At 40.0% G+C, this 21,141-nt stretch overlaps 1 protein-coding gene across 2 annotated transcripts in view; it reads left to right on the plus strand.

Annotated features, from left to right (window-relative positions):
* The window catches only part of nlk1 (nemo-like kinase, type 1), a 33,701-nt gene that overhangs the window by 5,217 nt on the left and 7,343 nt on the right, over positions 1-21,141 (plus strand). The window contains exons 2-6 of one of the 2 annotated variants that reach the window (XM_047039178.1): positions 9,130-9,259; positions 9,461-9,534; positions 13,682-13,824; positions 14,123-14,208; positions 14,502-14,711. In XM_047039178.1, coding sequence (XP_046895134.1) covers positions 9,130-9,259; positions 9,461-9,534; positions 13,682-13,824; positions 14,123-14,208; positions 14,502-14,711 — 643 coding nt within the window. The remainder of the gene's footprint in view (positions 1-9,129; positions 9,260-9,460; positions 9,535-13,681; positions 13,825-14,122; positions 14,209-14,501; positions 14,712-21,141) is intronic. The other variant, XM_047039179.1, reaches the window with a different exon arrangement.

Below are 21,141 nucleotides of genomic sequence, written 5' to 3' on the forward strand. Positions count from 1 at the left end.
CAGGGGTAGTTTATCTCTAGGCTCATATAGGAGGACTGCATTAGTGCTTAATTATATAAAAATATCCACCCAAACCCACAATAACAACAGCAAACCAATCAGATAATGTTTCAAAAAAGTATGAAGTTGTATTTATAAAAGTATCAATACACCATATATAATTTCAGGATGAATGTACAGAAAATAATAAAAGTGTGATATGCAAGTGTGTGTTATATTTAACTATAGGTTAACATTATAAATGTATTGAGTAGTCTGGGGGGGATGCTGATAAGGATAGTTTGTGTCAAGTTTAAATGTTAAGTCCAATTATCTAGAACATTCAGTGTGGTATAGTAACGTCTAAAATATGTAATGTAGTGCTGTAGTGTCAGTGAGTGAAATGCAATAGGGATCTTAAATCATCATCAATTGAACTTATGGCTTGTAATATGAAATATCAATGAAGACCTTAACTACCACTAATAAAACAGGTGGCATATGCTATTCAATGCAAATGATCATTAACAACTTTTCCATACAATACACATGAAATATACAAACAATCACCCTATGTTGGATCCAACACCAAAACAAATGTAATGTCTTTAAACCTGAGATCTCATTAAAACAAAACAAAAAAAATAAAGCTCGAGCTGATGTCAAAACAAAAAGGAGAGGCAAAAATCTGTCTGATCGCAAGGTCCCGTCCTACCACGCTCCTGTGTGAGATGGTCCAGAGGAGAACGTTCTACTGTTTAGCGGGAATCAGTCAGTCCATGGAACACAGGCTAGCACAGCAAAATGGCACACCTCGATCCTTCACTCTAGCCTCGATGCACGGCATTCAGGGGTGGGGGAAAAACCAGCCTGCACACACGTTTGTGGCGATTAGCAAAATTACATTTAAGAACTTCATCGTCAACACAAGGACTAAATAGTTCATTCCCTGTCATTACTTTGTAATTTGAACATACAGTGTGTATTTATGTCAAAAGACACAGTTACTTCTCTCCTTCCTTTACATATGCCTCCTAGCTCATTCACGTTTAGCACCATAGCCTTACGGCTAACACAGCTAGTTTACATGCACATAACACGGTAATTACACAAGTTTATGACAAATTTCATGACAGGGAACATCACACTTGCAATAGTTGTCACCTATCCTGACTGGTTTAAATAACTATTACTTTCATTCAACACGTAATCTGCCGTAAACATTTAGCGTGTTAACAACGTTTTAACATCATAGCTAGACAACATCAACTCACCAGGATAAGTTCAAAATAACCAACAGTTCTTCTACAAAATCTTCCTGTAGTCAGTCTCTACAAAATCTTCCTGTAGTCAGTCTCTAATTCTAGTCTGTGGTAAAAAGTTCTATGTTTTATCTAAGCCACTTATTTGGCATCAGTCACATCAACATCTTGACCGTAATACTGTTTATGGTCTCTCCGTTAATGGTGCGAGAGCGGGAACGCAAAAGGGGAGGGCTTAGGGAGTGTCTCACAATACCCAGTATTAATACTAATGTGACTATAGTTAGGGTTCATCCATTTCTAGCAAGTGAAACTAACCAGGGTTACACTAGGAAAAAACTTTGACACTTAATACATAATCATTGTTAGAAAATTTCAAGGTTGTCTGGTTACAAATATATGGTAGTACTTTTCCTAAAACAGCTTACAGTCAACATGACAACCACTACCAAATAAAGCATTGCAAGGAAAACACTTCAATGCCTGTAGCTTGGAAATACATTACAGTTTGGGTCACCTTCTGATCTAAAGATCTGTGCTCAGATCTGTGATCAGTTAATAAATGAGTCTTGCAAAGTTATTTTGAAGTAATGTATTAATTTTGTTCAAGATGTGAAGACAAAAACATTATTGGCCCACATCAAGTGCAATTAACCATGGCCTTCTTCAGTGTTTTGAATTGTATCCTACAATTGCTGCCACGTTCTTTTTTGTACTATTATTCTCAATCTCCTGTTTAGAATATCGGCCATAGGATAGCCTACTCTCATTAGTTTCAGATAGCTCATCAAATTACGCAAATTATCAGTAAATCACTGAATGCATATAGATGCAGTAGATTTGGTAGGTCTACAATTTACGCATTTTAACAGTCGTAATGGTTTGACAAGTTCTCTCCCTTGTCATGTTAATTGCGGCAACATTGCCCTTTTGGGGACAATTCCCCCCCAAAAACTCAAATCTTACGCTGCTGAAACAACACCACTCTGTTGGGTTACGCCTTGCTTTTTACCCACTGAATCTTTATACATAAAACTTAAACAAAGTTAAATAAAAATAACTGAGAGGCCTTAACAACTTGTGTGATGCCGGGCCAGACACACACACACAGAACAATTTGACACACTGAGATCTGCTACACTCACACCACATTTTCTTAAAATGCAATTTACCTGCCTTCATCTTTGCCTATTATACAGCCATCTTCACCCGTGTTGCACTGTAGAGCCCTGTCAATGGAATTCGACAGAAGGGACATGTATTTCACACGTACACATTTCAAGGCAATTGGAGGAATGGCTGAGCCTCCATCCTTTTCTGGCTGTATTGACTTCGATACAATACCTAGCGGCTGGTGGGCCGAACCACCCGTCCACATGCATGGTAAATAATACTACTTCTGGAGAGGATGTCCTCCCACCAATCAAAGCTTTTGCAGTATGAACTGACATGCTGTTTAGTCAACCCAAAGACAGAATTTGTGACGTTTGTTGTGTAATAGACTGAATGTTTTTTAATGTGTGTGTGTGTGTGTATATATATATATATATGAATACAGCCCACCCACACATTTGGACCAGCCCTCTGAACAATGCCAGAGGAAAAAATAAATAAATAAAAAGTTCACACTGATTAATATGCAAACGTAAGTAAATGTTTTGATTTCAATAGAAATGAATATGAAAAAAGAGCATTATTACGATAGTAATAATAGGCTATGTATCCCTTGATATGTACAGATGTATGGTACAAAACAAACTAATCTTGCACAATAAATACATTTATTATTGATATACCATCTCCCACGATCTCTCAATCACCCTGGGATCTGCGACGGTGACCCCTTCATCCTCTGCCAGGAACCTTGGGGTTACCATGGATGACGAGCTCTCCCTCACAGCCCACATTGCTGCAGTCTCCCGGCTGTGTAGATTCACCCTCTACAACATCCGGAAGATCAGGAGATACCTGTCCGAGCACTCCACCCAGCTGCTCGTCCAAGCACTGGTCCTTTCCAAGTTGGACTACTGCTGCTCGCCGGTCTCACAGCATGCGCAACCTGCCCTCTTCAGAAGATTCAGAACGGAGCGGCCTGTATGGTCTACAATCTACCCAGACGCTCCCATGTTACCCCACTCCCCATGTCCCTCCACTGGCTACCCATCATGGCCCGCATCAGATTCGAGACCCTGGTACTGACCTTCCGAGCAGTGAACGGGTCTGCACCCGACTACATCAAGTCTCTCCTGCAGCCTTACACCCCAACCCGCCACCTACGGTCTTCTTCAGACAACCGCCTGGTGGTCCCACCGCTCAAGACCGCCTGGTCCTAACACAAGCTCTTCTCTTGTCTGGCCCCACAGTGGTGGAATTAACTCTCCACCTCCATCAGACACACTCACTGCGTTTACATGGATTCTAATTACTGGCTTATTTGGACTGAAATAAAATAATGTTTCTTGTAAACACATTTGTTAGAATAATTGTAGTCCGACAACGATCCGATTAACACCCCGAGAACTCAATCCAAATCGGTTGATAATTCGGACATCTCATGCATGTAAACGGTGAATTGGACTATGAACTGGACTCGGCGTCTTTGCGCATGCTTGAGATCCCGCCACCCTCCCTCCCAGGTTGTGACCTGGAAGTCGAAAGAGACGATAAGTTGTCACTGCCGGGAGCCGGCCCGGCAGAAACAAACAACGGGAGCCAATAAGGCCAATTGCGTTCACAGTACTCCTATTGTTATCATGCACGAAATTTAGAGTTACGTAGCTTTACCTTGCTCTCCGTTCGCCTTTGTTCTCGTAATGTTGCTTGTTGGACTCGCTATCTTGTTATGTTAGTTTAGCCTATTCAGCTTCCCAGGTATGTTCTTTAAACTATTGTGTAGCTGAATAACTGTTAGTGTTGCGTTAACATACCGGACACCTATTCAGACTGTTGTTCTGTGTGTTATTGTGTGTAGTTGAATAACTTGCCTTTCCAGATTAAATGTCTGTTCTTGGTCTTGGATTTTGTGAAATACATTTCTAAATAAATGCGATTTATAGTATTTTTTTACTCTTCGTGACACATTTTTTGACTGATGCGACTTATACTCCGAAACGACTCATGGTGCGTTTACACTGCAGCAACGCAACAACATGCATTCCATACATTTTCAATGGAGCCAGGCGAATCGCTTGCGTAGTGGGTAGCGACGCGATCCAAGCAATTCAAGTTGAGACGTTCTCAACGTTTTGCTAATGAGTAGCGATGGCCAATCGGAGTGTTTTCTTGTTTCTCGTAAAGTAGCAACCATGGTAAACATTCTAGCTTTCAGTTTCAAGATGGAGGAGAAACTAATCTCCTGTGGCTGCATATCCAGTCCTGTACGATACGTCTCTGTATTTGTACAGAGACATTAATAAAAAGAATGAAGCCTGGTGCAGGGTTGCCGACGTTGTAGGTGCTCCTGGTGGGTTTTTGTACTTTCAAATTCAGTCTTGTCACATTACGTAACTTTGTTCTGTGGTAACTAGCCCGGCTGGGCTAGCTAGTTGTATCGACAGATTAGCAGAGACTTCAAGTAATTTAATAAAACGTTTTTACTAGGGCTATCAAGCGATTAAAATATTTAATCGCATTATTACATATGATTAATTGCAAAATTATTCAATCATTTTAATCTGTTAAAATGTACCCCAATAAATGATTTTTGTTGTTGAAATAACATTAAAAGGGTGTACTTAACTTCAAATAGGCCTAACGGGATGATAATGTCCATATAACAAGTTCAGATGGAACACAATTTAAATTGTGAGTTTTATTTATTCATTTATACTGCTGTATAATAAACATCCACAAAATTAAACTTGTTCTGGAATATGAAATACATTTAAGACATGTTGTCTCATATCCTGCTCCATAATATTCAAATCTCACTGAAACATACTTCAGATACTTAAGAAACCACAGATTGACCTTAATATTGAACAATAGTTTCTATTTTGTTGAACACAGTCAGCTGCTCGCTTCTTTTGCGAGTGTTGTCTGCCTTACAGGGTTCTACAGTGCAAGCATTTCACTCGCATTTGCGCCTAAAAATATGTAGCCTATGTACGAACTTGAAAAATAATTTACGAGCACAGTGCGCGAGTGACGTGCTGTTGTCAATACACGGAACAACAGCGCGATGAAGTGAAGCATACCACTGATTTCACATGGAAAGCAAATGACGGAGTCACGACTGCACGATGTGAACATAACATAATGACTCGCGAGCGACGATTCGCAACCAATGGGCAGAGCCATATAAAAAGAGTTACGACACTCTTATATCTCGCCGATACCTGAACACTTTGTTCAAGTAGCTTGCAAAAAAACACTGTTGGCAACCTGTTTGAATGGTTTTCAACGGGACAGACAGTAGCAGCATCGCGATTTACAGACATTGGCCGCGTTTCCCAGATTTGTTGAGAAGGTCTTAAAGCATATTAACACACAATATCAATTGGTTACTGGTGTGTTGTATTATCTGTGTGATACTTGTGTGTGATTAATATTTATGTATTACATTAACTTAACGCTATAACATTAGGCAGCAATATTGTCAAACAGAGCTAGAAATGGCTATGCTAGCTACCATACTGTAGCTCACACCAGCTCAATTTAAGACAAAAAAAAAGTTTGGTAAATAGAACAGAATATACAAGGCAACCAATTGCATTCAATAAATCATTTTATGATGCAATACGTCCAGTGAGAGGTTCAAGTTTGTTTTTAGTGAGTGGACCTGAAATTCCTGCCGAGCGTCGACAGCTAGCTGGACTATAAGGAACCCTAAATCTGCAATTCATTGTTGCTAGCTCTAATCACGTGCATTTAGAATCTAACAAGCTATATCTAACAAGCTATATCTTACAATACACTTGAAGTAAAGCTGGCTATATAAAATGTGGGTGACCAGGCGTCCTCTTTGACCCGGACATGTCGTCTTTTCGAGACCTAAAAATTGTGTCCGGCAGGGATTCCAAAATTGTCCGGGATTTTGCCTCGTCGGAAATTTGTGTTTCTCTGGGTCTTTCACAAACCATTGCGCCATTCATGCTCAGTGTTACGAAGCAAGTTAGCTGGTAAATTGATCAAATTACTGCATTTTCTATTTTTTATTTTCAAAATCAGCTAACTTGATTCGTAACACTGAACATGAATGGGGTTGAACGTTGCAAAATACAATGTTTGGGACTATAGGTCGCAAATTACACGCTTTACTTCTGCCTTTTTCGATTATACTACAATGGAAGTCTATGTAAGTGTCCCAACTCTCTTTTTATATGGCTCTGTGTCTACCTGCGTGCGTGCATGCATTTAACATATTAACAATAACTAGATACATGTTTCTTAAACTACTTGTTCTAGTTCTATCGGAGTGAAAGTTGCTAGTTGTCTAGCATTAACTGTTAAGTCAGTGGCCATGTTAGACATAAAACTGTACTGGGGCACAGGCCCCTATTCATAAACAGCTCTGTAAAGTCGGAAATGTTGTCATTTTATGAATTGGGCTATGATAAACTCTTTCTCCAATCTGCAGCCGGCTGCGGTGCTCTAGTATGGAGTCGAATACACGTACTTAATGTCTGATCACGAGTAGTTCCCTGCACCACGCAGCTTAGTTTCTAGATGTAGACGGTTACAGGACAGAGCCCACACCAGCCTGAGTAAATTTAGAAACGCATACATATGTACTCTGAAAACTGAGCTTTTCGAATACGCTCCCCTAAACAGATGTTAGTCCAAGATGTTAGTCCAACCAAATGTAAATGACTAAATGTAAATGTAACCAGAGACCTTTGAAAACACCGGGTTCGCGTAGTACTGTGGACGGGGTCCGGAGCTTTTCAGATACGATGACGTTCAGTTGCCATGGCATTGGGGGTAGCTTTCGCTCTATAGCTATAATGTCAAGATGAACATGGAAGGTGAAAGAAATATGCAGCTCCATCTCTATAATTTATTCAAGCAATAAGCCCCAAGAGGCTGTGGTTTACGCTGATTTTAGAACAGGTAAGGGGAGTAGTTAGTTATCTGTTCTAAAATCAGCGGAAACCACGGACTCGCGGGGCATATTGCTTTTCTAAAACTTACTACAAATATTTGATATGGTTTCATAAATAAAAACAATTAGAAACAAAATAGTTTAATAAACCGTCATTCTTCCGCTACTACAGTATAGTTCCTACATATATATTTGCCACGCAACAGCCAGATGGACATCTTTGCCGTCTTTTTCAATTTGAAATGTTCGATGTGTAGTAATATGGAATGTTAAAGAATGTTATGAGGACAACCTGTGAGGTTATGCTGGATTTTACAATGGCATGGAATGTGATATAGCCAATCACAATCAAGGATGGGAACAACCAGTATTAGAAATTCTGTTTTGTTATTTAGAAACTAATTCTGTTTACAGCCAATAATCAGCTGCTTTCAAAGGGCCTGTCTAGCGAACAGAATGACAATATAAAGTGGATTTACTTTCAGTATAGACCCATGAAGCTTTTTACATAAATTAACCCGTTAAAGCAGGGGTGTCGAAATCTGGTCCTCGAGGGCCGCTGTCCTGCATGTTTTAGATGTTTCCCTGATCCAGCTCACATGATTTGAATGAATGGTCGTTATAACCACCCATTTAATTAAATCAGGTGTGTTGGAGCAGGGAAACATCTAAAACATGCAGGACAGCGGCCCTCGAGGACCGGAGTTCGACACACCTGGGTTAAGGAGTCGCGTCACACGTGATCGTTCGAATGCGGTTCCCACAGCGTAACATTGCACATGTGATTCAAACATTCCAATTGAATATTTTCCTATAGACAAAAACTGTGACAAACACTTTAGTATGGCTTCAAAATGTATTTATGAGAAGGGTAACAAGTAACACTAGCATGGTAGTAGCACTGCTACGAGTATTATGCTAGGTAACTTAGCCCAGAACCGTTTCAGAAAAATGACTTGCGCTGTGGGGACCGTCGGAAATATTTAGAACTCACTCATCTTAAGGTTAATGTGTTTACTGGTGTCAAACTGCCTGCACATTGCAAATGTAAAAGCGCTGTATGGCAAATTAGGCCTCCAATTTTGATACTGGCTTAACCATTGTGGATGTAATGACTTCTGTAATGAACTAAATGTTAAGATGTTTGTGGTGATAAGACAATTTAACAGAACCAATATAGTACATTTTGATCAACATAACATAAGCAATTTATAACGTAGGAAACAGCAGACGCATAAAGGTTACATAATAATTTGCATGAATGTAGGCTACCACAGTATTGGCAATTTGACTAGAATAGATGTGGAGGTTGAACAAGTACTTACGAGATGACAAGAGAATTTCAATTGCGATCTGAGAAATGTAGGTACCAAAACCACTATAATTACAGAAATCTGTGTGTCACCGACCTAATTGCGGGCACTATGCATTATCAATCGTTCAATGAATCTGTATTTCTGTGTTTCACTGACATTTTAATAACCGACTGCATCACAAGTAGTCCGTACAGTGTTTGGTCATAACGCCTTTCATTTTGCTGCTGCAAATGACTGACACTCACTTCAAAACACACTCAAACTAACAGCTCTTACCTCTCTTAACATGTTCAAACTAAAGATGAAAGGAATCATAGTTGACTGCTGTACCTGCTGATCGGCCCTTGCTTCTCTCGCTTTCTCTCGCTTCGCTCTTTCTCGCTCTTGGTCTCTCTCTCTCATTTTTATAAAGAAAACCCAATAATCTGCTTTTTCTTTCTTTATTTGTATTTTTTATTGTGTTGTTTATATTGGTGTATATAACTACTGGAGTTACTGGATCAATTGTTTCCCCTTTTAAACTCTGCAGGTCAGTGACTGATCCTCGTGATGGAAGGAAAGTGGCTCTAAAGAAAATGCCAAACGTCTTCCAGAATCTGGTTTCCTGCAAGAGGGTCTTCAGAGAGTTGAGGATGTTATGCTTTTTTAAACATGACAATGTAAGTGTAGATACTTTTTAAAGGATGGCGTAGGCAGCTGGTGTGAAAGATTGAAAACATAAAAACAAGGAATTTGGTATTGTGTTTGAAAGTCATCATGATTTTTGTTTTAATGTAATATTGGGTATCAAGGAGAAAGACACAATGTTAAAGAAGGGTATTACTGAATTTTAAGTGTGTGCATTGGTCCCATCTTTGCAGGTGTTGTCAGCCCTGGATATTCTGCAGCCTCCACAGATTGATTGCTTTGAGGAGATGTATCCTTTTAAAGAAAGGTAATTTCTGCTGTAGAACCATCAATGGGACATTGGCAGTTAAAGTTGAAAAGCTAACTTAATTGGGTTGTGCATGCCTTCGGCGAGCACAAACCATTGTTCTCTCACATATATATTTATTATTATTGTGAGAATGCTGTTAAGCATACTATTGTTTTTCTGTTTCTCTTTATTGTTGGAATGCTGCTTCAGCATTCAAAGTTTTGTTCTTTGAATCTTTATTCAACTTCTTCTATTTCTTCCGCGCAACCTTTCAGCGCCTTAAAATCTTCAGCTATTAAAACCGTTCAGCTATCAAAAAATTCAGCAGTTTCAGGCCATGGGCGCTCTGACTTTTCAGCTTTGTACCTCTTATGGTTGAATTAATATAAATCAATATTCATAATATTTTAAACATGGGTTTCCAATGGGTTTCCAATGGAGTTTTCTTTCAAATCCTTTCAAACTTCTTAACTTCTTCAACTTCCAAATCCTCCTTCTTCCTCAATCTTTCAGCTAGAGCCACCATTTAAACTTTAAAACGTTGACAAAACCCTAAACTATTTTTACATAATTCAGCTTTTTGATATCTATTCAACTTTTTTTTATATCACTGATTATGTTTCGTGACTTTTTCAAACCGTTTCTGAGATTTACATGGGTGTTTACGAGATAACTTTCATTTTTTGGATTGGACGTATAGTTTTGCGTCTAGGTTAACTTGTTTGAGGTGTGGGTTCCAGCTAAATGTGTTTTTTCTCTCTGCCCAGCTCGTTAGCGATCACAGCTGCGCCATCACCGTGGCAACCAAACAGACACGCACCATGAAAGCAGAATTGGGTGACGTTTTCAATGGTCAATCAATGGTTTCGGCAGAGTCTTGGGTCTCGGAAAATATCCTTAGTTTTGGGATTGGATGTACAGTTTTGCGTCTGGGTTAACTTGTTTGAGGTGTGGATTCTAGCTACATTTCTCATAATCGACCTAGCGCGATGGCTCTCCATAACTAAAAACGGTTCAACTTTTTTTCCACAATCGACCAAACAAGATATGTACATTGAGCTTAAAGTGTACATAATCTAGCTAGATCGTTTTTATTTTGGCAAGTTTTACAGAAATCTGCAAAAATCGAGGCTCACTGTCATAGCTGACCGTCACGAACAGCCAAACCAGGCCCTGGGTAAGTGTTTGCTGCACTGCTGGCGTTAATCCTACGAACAAACGCAAAGTAACTGGAAAACTTTTACTGTTATTTGATGATATTGAACACATATGTAAAGTAACTTGTCTTTACTCTAAATATCTTCTCCGTTTTCAATATGAAGTTGTACATCTAGCTTATGTAGGAAATCTTCCATTGCATCCTTCGGTTATTATTCAAGCCTACGGTGTTAATACATACCATTTTGACACACTTGCAAGAAATGATCCGCTGCTTAGATGTATCATGATCTTGTTATAAACGCCGGGTTCGCATAGTAGTGTGGACGGCGTCCACGGAGCTTTTCAGATACGATGACGTTCATTTGCCATGGCTTTGGGGGTAGCTTTTGCTCTATAGCTATAATGTCGAGATGAACATGGAAGGTGAAAGAAATATGCTGCTCCATCTCTAATTTATTTACCAGTTTAGTTAGTGTACTTCAGGTACAAGGATTATCACTTAATAGATACGCGTTACTCCTACGCAGAAGGCGAGCGTTGTCCTCGGTGTGCCTGAACGATAGGGGGACAAGGCAGAGAAGACGGTTTAAACCAAATAGAGCGGCGATTCTGGGTGAGACCTGGCTGAAAAGCTAGCTGGTGGGACAATTTTAAAACACCAGATAGTATTGCCAGAGGATTATGTAAACAGGGCACCGTGGCGGGAGGGAGGGGCAGGAGTGGCGTAACCATGACAACGATTGTCATGTACCCATGTTAGTGTGGACGGCAAACATTTGGAAAACTATATGAAAACGCTAGTGTGGACGGAGATCGTTTTAAATTTGAATACGCGTATTTGTACTTACCTGGGCGGGTGTGGACGGGGCCAGAGTAACGTGAGGAAAATTCCACAACAGATAGCAGTCGGTCATAAGGCTACTATCTTAACAAAGAAAACAACAAAAAAAACGACCTGTGACCTGCCTTTGCTCATCCCTCAAGCCAGAAAGTGTTGACAGGCTACTGTTTCTTTCCAAAAACCTGTAAACTAGTCTTTTCAGCTTAGTTCTGAAATGTTCTCATTTGGTTACATTCTGTTATGGAATATTTGTTTTTTATTGATTGTATATTTTGAGTTTTATTCACATCCATTCTGCAGGTACAATGCATTGTGACAATAAAATTTGATTAGGTTAAAATCAACAAATAATTGTGATAATTAATCGTGATCTCAATATTAATCAAAATAATCGTGATTATCATTTTGGCCATAATCGTGCAGCCCTAGTTACATAAACAAATTGATTTTAACGTGTTAGGCAATTGTCAGTCACCCATGCAAAAAAAGAGAAGTGCCACTTGTTTTTATCCAATCCATATTTTCTGTCTGAGTGTGAGAAACTGCAGGAAGGTTAGGTGATTGACACCTACTGATCAAGGATGGTCATCAATAAACCAGCACACCATGTCAGGGTTTTTCCTGGGTCAAAATGGGTCTTCGGTTCTCCCAAAAAATAAAATAAAATATGTATATATACATTTTTTTTTTTTTTTTTTTTTTCTAATCAATGTATTTATTTGCAAGTATTTTGCACCCCCACACACACACACACACACGCACACATATTTTTGTCCTATTTCCCCTAAAGCAATAAAGTTATAAAGTATGTTTTAAATGCTATAAATGCTGCCAATTAATAATTGACGTAACAACTTATTGTAAATGGTCAGTAGCCTAGCCTATCAATTAAGGTAGGCCACTCTGAAGCATGTACACTGCCTGCTTCATTTGATCTTGATAGGCTAAGCATTCTGTAGCAAATATTAACAATATACCCACTTTTTATTAATTAGAACTACTTCAGCATAATAATGCACCTAGAATACAAACCTGAGAAAGGGCAGCAATCGCTATCAAATCAACAGACATGTGCAATTTAGCTAGCAGGGGAAGAATACAAACAACGAAAATCACCAGTTAACTTGATTAAAATATGCAAGAACTATAGACTTATACAATAACAATCTTAAGAACTGACAACATAAGTTGTACGTTGTCAAGGACGCACACGCGTAATCTCAACTGCGGTGTGAAGCGCGTGTCCGTGCTATTCTCCGAACATGCACTCACGGCTGATATACGGACGAAACTTTTGTACAGCCTGATTTCTAATACCGTGACTGCAGAAATGTAGCCATAGAGGAAACACTGCACTATATGTTATTCCAGGTTAAGAATACCAATGGAGGCTGCGTTTGAAATCGTAAATCAAACTTTTGTCAGCATTTTGAGTGGAAATGTAATTAGCATTTGTAGGCTACAGGTGTACTATTCGTGCACGTCGGGCTGGCCCTCGCAGCGGAAAGACAGTTTAGTGGCCGCTCTGTCCATTCGTGCACCTCACAGTTGCGTATTTATCAGACAAGAACACACCCTTATCAACTTGATTATTATTGATCAAAACAGAACGAGGGTTCGGCTGTAGCCTACTTGAAACATACTATTGAGAACATATTCGCTGACATGCATTGCACGCGTGATGAACACGTTTTTTTGCCTTTGGCGCTCGGGATTTGTCATTGGCGCTTTAGAAAACGGCTTTGGCGCGTGCCAAAATGTTCTCTATGTAGGAAAAACCCTGCATGTGGAAACATCCCTCATCCAAAAATTAAGAACTTTCAATTAAGCTGTCAAATTGATGTTTTTATCATATCTATTTCTTTTGTTTTTTGTTTACACAGGTTAAGGGAAGTTAACATAGAATCCTGAATTTTTAGGGACTAAGCTCTCTTTTGTTTAACAGTTAAGCTGTTGAGGATTTAGGTGTTGTTCTATGAGCAAATGTTAAGCGGTCTGTGATATTGCTTCTAAAAATGTCTATAAAATAAGAATTGATTTTAACAGTTTAGTTGTGGAAAAAAATCTGAAACCCATTATGCACTTGACAAAGCAGTACATTAGTTAAATAATTGACTAATTGCAGTCACCCCCTTTCTCATTACCTTTTCTCAATTGCTATAGGAATCTTTTTCGTTTCCTTGACTCATGGGCTTGTAGCTATGTGATAACAGAGTTGATGCAGAGCGACCTTCACAAGGTCATAGTGTCACCACAGCCCCTCACCACTGACCACATTAAGGTCTTCCTTTACCAGATCCTCAGAGGTAAGTGTTAACAACTGATATGCGGTTATATAGTATCTCTTGATTTGATGCAACCCCAATGAAACCTGACCTGAATTGTCTAATTCCTCCTTATAGAACCTTGTGGTCTTATGCAAATCTTGAGCAAAATATTAGGATACCCACACAATGTGGTTGCTCCACTATGCTTTTTGCTCTGCTGACATTCTTTGACATTGGAGAGTTGATCACTAAATTAAGCCACCCTAACCTTTATAAAATAGTGATGTCTTGTGCATGCTTGTTAGATGTGTGCTAATGTAGATCATTTTTTGCTTAGGGCTGAAGTACCTACATTCTGCAGGAATTTTGCACAGGGACATTAAGCCTGGAAATCTGCTTGTCAACAGCAATTGTCTTCTTAAGGTAACATTCTGTGCAAGTAAGAATGTATGTGAGCACAATTAATATTATCATAAATATCTTTGTTAATCAACCCTTTAACATTTGAAAGACAGGGACCAGTCAGCTCTACAATCCAATAATTCACAGTACTGCTACTATCTGGGTCAAGATATATTAATGTGACCATGCGGTTGTAGGCCTGTTTTTCCCCAAAAATCCAATTATTTTTGATTGTGCTACTTATAGTCTTGTAGTCTAAAAGTTGCCTAGACTAAACATTTGACAAATAATGTTTCCCACCTGGTCTCTCTCAGATCTGTGATTTTGGGCTGGCTCGTGTGGAGGAGCCAGACCCGTCGCGTCATATGACCCAGGAGGTGGTGACTCAATACTACCGGGCGCCCGAGGTGCTAATGGGCAGCCGCCATTATGGCTCAGCCATCGATGTGTGGTCAGTGGGATGCATCTTTGCTGAGCTGCTTGGCAGACGCATCTTGTTCCAGGCCCAGAGCCCCATCCAGCAGGTATGCACAGTGGAGTGGAGGATGGCAGCAGAGTTAAAGTAGTATTTAATATATTATATATGTTACATTTGATTTGGCTGTACAGATAGGGGATGCTATCAAAGAAGCAACTGTAGGGCCAAATCTTTGATCTCTAGTTTTTTACATATTTTGAAGGTGTAGATTGTAAGGACCACAAACATCTAAACATTACTATACAACTATACATTTGATAACAGAAGTCATTACATGCATAATGGTTGAGCCAGCCGGGCTTGTACATTTGCAATGTGCGGCAGTTTTGACACTAGTAAACACTTTAATTTATGTAACCAAATTCACTGATCTATACTGAAAGTATATCTACTTGATGTTGTCGTTCTGTTCGCTAGCAAGGCCCTTTTAAATTAGCTGATAATCGGTTGTAAAAGCTAGCACCCTCAACGTGTGGCATTCTTTATAATACATTAAATGTTGCTGAATGATTGAAGGGCTAGACAACAATCGTTCTAATGAAATAGTCACTGACAGTCGCGGAAATGTCAGATTGACAAAGGACATCAGCCATTTAGGATTTTGTCTAAAATAGCAGTGCCACCTTGTGGCCCGAAAGTATTATGCAATAAAAAAGCGATTATCTATTTAATAGTTTTGCCTTGCTTGTTTAGATCCTCATTTAGGCATTTAAATGTTTTAGAATAATTGCGCTTGGCCCCTTGCTGCTTGCAGCTATATTTTGGGGGGCGAAGCTGCAAAGCCACCTTTTGGGTTTTAACTTTTCTTACTGGGTGTCTGCCTTTGGCAAGGCAAAACTTATATTCTCTCTCATATATATGTATTTAATATTTATTTATTATTTTCCCACCCCAACTCGTGTCAAAAAGTTTGTCCCAATTGCGTTGTTTGTATCGGTGTGAATGTTCTGTTTGACAGTTTAAACATACATTTTTTTTGTGACAGTGAAGCTAACGGTAGCTAACTAGGCTTATCATTTTTAATAATTGGAGACAGGGACAGACTACAGGGCTCCGTGACTCCTCGATCCGGTCGGTGACACGCTATAGTCTCAACGACTTCCTCCTTCACAATCAAAGTCCCCCTTTTCTATACCCTGCCTAACATAACAGGCCACTTTCAATAGCATTTTTTTAATATCGAGAGGTGTGAATGAGTATTTTATAACTTTTTGCATCTGTCTGCAATGAATGCCAATATTCTGTACAGAGAGTTTGAACATAACGGTAAGTTAAATGACATTTCTTCTTGAGCTGTAAGTATCACTCTGTGCGCAATGTAATGCCCGTTTAGTTGTTTAGTCCATAGATGTAAAGGGAACAAAACATAGATGTAAAGGGAACAAAACATATTCAAAATGATCTGTCAGGCTAGTTTTACTACATTTAGTCATTTAGCAGACGCTCTTATCCAGAGCGAACTAGAGCTACTAGAAACTAGAGCTACTAGAAAGCCACCCTACGAATGCAACTTTCGTTTTGCACAATGCGCTACTGGTCTATTATAGACCAACTGCAGTCTAACCTGCAATGTGTGTGACATCCTTTAGCCAATAAATTACATTTTGCTGAATGATTGAAGGGCTACACAACAAACATAATGAAATAATCACAGACTGACAAGGTCATTTTCTGACCTTGGGCCGGTTGCACAAAACACCTTACATTTTTTTGTTAACTTTACTTAAGGGGGTTGCACAGAATCCCTTAAATGGTTTCCTTAGCTAAAGTGCAACGTCAAGGGATTTACTACATTGAACGTGATTTCACAGCAGTAAAATTCGACTGTGTCCACGGAGACCGCGTTTGTTGAGTTGTATCGCTAATCCATCACCTTAGTAGCTCTAGCTTAGATCTAGCTAGCTTATAGACCTACAAAAAGGCAAGAAAACCAAATTGTTCAGAGGAGGAAAATATTGTGCTTCTACACGAATACAAAAAAGAAAGCACGTACTAAAACTAGTGCTGTCAGTTTAACGCGTTATTAACGGCGTTAACGCAAACCCAAATTAACGGCGTCAATTTTTTTATTGCGCGATTAACGCTCTTTTTGGCCTAGCAAACATTGTAGTTTTTTTTCACATGCTGTTGCAACAACTACCGAAGTTAGAAAAACTACAACACCACACCGGATCTAGCTAGACCGGAAACAAAACAACAGGCACGCTACACACTTGTTTGGCTTGCGATCCGGCTAAAGCGTAGTAGCAGAGCCCGTTTACGGATATGAGACATTCTCTGGTAGTAGGTTAACTTTACGTTTTGAGTAGATGGCGAGCGCGAGACGCCGAAATGGATGCCAATAAGATTCTGAATTGAAAGTTTACTTTTAAAAAGTTGCCAAATGGTTCCATTGACAAGACCAAAGTGATCTGTGTGTTTTGTCGTTGTAAAATGAGCTATCATTGCAGCACGTACAGTCTGAAATACCACTTGATGGCCAAGCACACAGATGATGCAAATTCTCCGCCCCCTCGTCAAAGCCAGGCGATTGCAATGTTGTTTTCAATAACAAAAAATATGTGCCCGAAGCAATCCGAACCACTTTTCCATGTTGATAAGAGCATTAAAATTTGAAAAAAGAATGGGACAAAAAGAAATCAAGGGACATTTAGAATAGATAGAAATGTGCGATAAATTGTGATTAATCGCGAGTTAACTATGACATTAATGCAATTAATCGCGATTAAATATTTTAATCGTTTGACAGCACTAACTAAAACGTAAATTTGATCCACAAATGACTGCAAACAAAAAACAACAAATGCAGGACGACATTGCATCAAAAATAAAATTGCAACAAAGTTTGTTGAAGCAGTCAATAATAATAAAAAATATAGCTATATGATAACTCAGTCCAAAAAAGAGAAGCAATGTCAGGAGGGAGTCCAATGAAACTGGTAATATCAACTTTACTTGTACATTACATTTAGTCATTTAGCAGACGCTCTTATCCAGACTTACAGTAAGTACAGAGACATTCCCCCCGAGGCAAGTAGGGTGAAGTGCCTAGCCCAAGGACACAACTTTATTTGGCACGGCGGGGAATCGATCCGGTAACCTTCTGATTACTAGCCCGGCTCCCTCACCTCAGCCATCTGACTCCCTACATACTACTACTACTTGTAGGTATTGTTGCTACACAGTAATGTTTAAGTTAGAGCTTGAGCTACTTCTTCTAACTGTAGATCAAAATTAGATATTTTCATTTACCGGCATGAGTCTACCTACTTACAGCGGTAGCCGACGCATAAATAGCCTTCATGTTTAGACTGCAGCACAATAGCTTAACAGTGCTATAGGTGTGGGATGGGTTAATTTATCTACCTAAACTTGGCCATGTTGCGGTAAAGATATTTTCATTTACCGGCATGAGTCTACCTACTTACAGCGGTAGCCGACGCATAAATAGCCTTCATGTTTAGACTGCAGCACAATAGCTTAACAGTGCTATAGGTGTGGGATGGGTTAATTTATCTACCTAAACTTGGCCATGTTGCGGTAAAGAATAAGTCAGAGGTACTTTAAGTTTTTCTTCCTTACTTTGTTTGCTAAGGGCTTTTGTGCAATGCTTTAACAAACTTTAATGGAATCCTTAAGTGTAAGACCAAGATAAGGAGAAAACCTTAAATACTTTAGGAAACATTTAAGGAAACCTTAAGGAAAAGACTTAAGGGGGCTTTGTGCAACCGATTATATTTTAAGGAAACCTTAACTCTGATTTTAAGGAAAATCTTAACTTGAGGTGTGTGGTGCAACCGGCCCCTTGCCTTTAGCTCCGTACAAGACGTGCCATCTAGCAATCATTACGTGTCAGTAACAACGCCCCTGTCTGAAGCCTACTTGTCGTAGTGTTTTGTTTCAGTGTCTTTGTTATATTCTTTTGTTACAGCCACATAGGGACGGACTGAGAGTTAAAATAGGCCCTGGACTTTTATCCAGACTGGCCCACTAGAACCGGCCCCTGTATACGCCACCACAGCTACCCACCAATGCATCCACAGTCTGTGTTTGATGTAATTCAAGTTAAGGAGTTTCACAGTTCATGTTTAAAAAAAATTGGCCTTTTTTGAGCGCAAAATAGTTTTTTGATATAGCGTTTTTTCAATTGGTAAAACCTTGTTTAGTGAAGATGTCTTTTTGTCTCTTATTTTTCAGCCCCTTACGTTTCTTAGCCTGGTTTTCGATCGTTTTATAAGGTGTGTTCGACTTCATGCAGCGCCAGCGTTGCATGCAGCCGCCGGCAGCCCAGCTGACTTAAAGCAGCCAATGGCATTCTCAGCTTCAAGTCAGCCAGCTGCAGCCGGCGTCGCTGGCGCTGCGTGAAGTCGAATACATCTATAGTCTCTACTAGCTAGCTTTTGATCTCAAGTGTCACTGTCGTGTGTAAGCGAGACAAAGGGGGCGGGGTAAGGGATGCATAGACGTTCATTTGGAATAGACCAACTGGCCTTGGGGAAAGGGGGGCCGGCCAACCGTGACGATCAATCTTCTGCTGACATTTTAATAGTATCCTAGTTAAAAAGGGCAAGGCAAGCGGCCGTCCGGCCCAGAAGTGTTTTGGCCCACCGGGAATTCTCCCGGTGCTCCCGATGGCCAGTCTGCTACTGGCTCCGCACACAAGACAAACAGGTCTGTCCTGCCACCTATCTAGAAAGCTCCTGTTTCAATCTGCCGTTTGGCCATTTTTGGGAGCAGTGTCTGACAGCTGCCCAAAAGAATTGCGAATGAATGAAAACCAATGGCGGTTTCTTTAAGACTGCAAGGATTTTAAATGCATTAGAACACGTTCATCTCGAAGACGAGTTTGTTCAAAATCAGCTACATATAGCAGGTCGACTGACTAGATTTCCTTCTCATACATTCCTGTAGCGTCAGTGCATTTCCCTGTTGAAGCCTTGCGTCCATGGAATTCAATGGGGCTGCTTTTAACAGTTTTTTTCAGTGCTTCAAAACTATACGGTCATTGGATAAATGCTGCGATTATGTCCCGCCCACGGACGCTTTAATGGAGGAGTGGGCTGGCCTGGGCTGTGTTCGAAATCTTAGATAGCTGTCTTAATCCTTGATCTCTTACTAGACAGGTGTCTAACTACACAGGTCCTTTTGAGGGAAGGTATCTCCAAAACCGTTGATTTCGTCTATTAAGGCAGGATGTACGTCATCGCGCTGCGTGTACTTATGTGCTCGCACTAGCGTGCCACAGAATGTCTAATATAAAGAGAACTGCCAGAGAATGTCTAATATAGGGAGAACTGCCACTCTCGAGAAACTTCCGGGTTCTGAACTGGTTGCAGTTCCACTCAAGTTCCATATGAGGGCGCTAACGGTCGAGTGCAGAATGAATGGAGGTCTATGGAGCTATACCTATCAAAATCCACTTTTCTCAGCAATTTTTTTTTTGTCAGTAATTTGAATTCTGAATTCAAAAGGGGAGGCAATTATAAAATACACACCTCTGGGTGTTCGAAAAAGCCTTTGAAAATGTAATTGACGTCATACACATCGTACGACCAGAGCTATTGCTTGACGGCAAGCTCTGGTTACTTCCACTTTTCTCTCGAGGCATCGACAACACAGCTGACAGGTTAGGCTCTCCCTGTCAATACACACACTAGAAAGAGTTTTGGCTTGCTAATGTTGTCGCTAATGTTGCTAATGCTTTGACATTCTGGTTCTGCTTCGGATGCCATCAAGCGGGATCTCTGGTCGTAGTCAGTCCTTCACTAACCAATCAGCATTCGTTAGCAGAATGCTAGCGTGTTATGGGCAACAACGACTTACCTTGTAAGAAAACAAAAGGACATAAGTACTTGTTCATTCAACTTTTGACCTGTAATCCATGTTGAACATGCAAAAACTACAATCAAATCTGAGATTTATCAACGACAATCAGGAGAGAGACAAATTTTGCCGTTTAGCTCCATAGACTCCCATTCATTTTGCACTCGACCGCGATCACTCCCAGTGGAACTCTGGTGGAACTGCAACAACATTCGGTACAATGGGGCTTAATAGGGAGTGGCAAGGCTCTCCTTAAACAGGCTCTGGAACTGCCACTCTCGGGAAACTTCCGGGTTCTGAACTGGTTGCAGTTCCATGTGAGGGCGCTAACGAGTGAGTGCATAATGAATGGAGGTCTATGGAGCTATACCCCTCAAAATCCACTTTTCTAAGGATATCATTTTTTGTGTAGTAATTTGAATTCTGAATTCGAAAGGGGATGCAAAAAAAATACACCGTGCTGGCTGTAAGATTTTTGAAAAGTCGCCTTTCTGTTCTAAAAAGCCTTTGAAAATGTAATTGACGTAATACACATCGTACGACCAGAGCTACTGCTTTTCGGCAAGCCCCGGTCACTTTTTTCTCTCAAGACATCGACAACGCAGCTGTCAATACACATGCTAGAAAGAGTTTTGGCTTGCTTATGTTGTTGC

Source organism: Hypomesus transpacificus, chromosome 17 (genome assembly GCF_021917145.1).
Source record: "Hypomesus transpacificus isolate Combined female chromosome 17, fHypTra1, whole genome shotgun sequence".
NCBI classification, from domain to species: Eukaryota; Metazoa; Chordata; class Actinopteri; order Osmeriformes; family Osmeridae; genus Hypomesus; species Hypomesus transpacificus.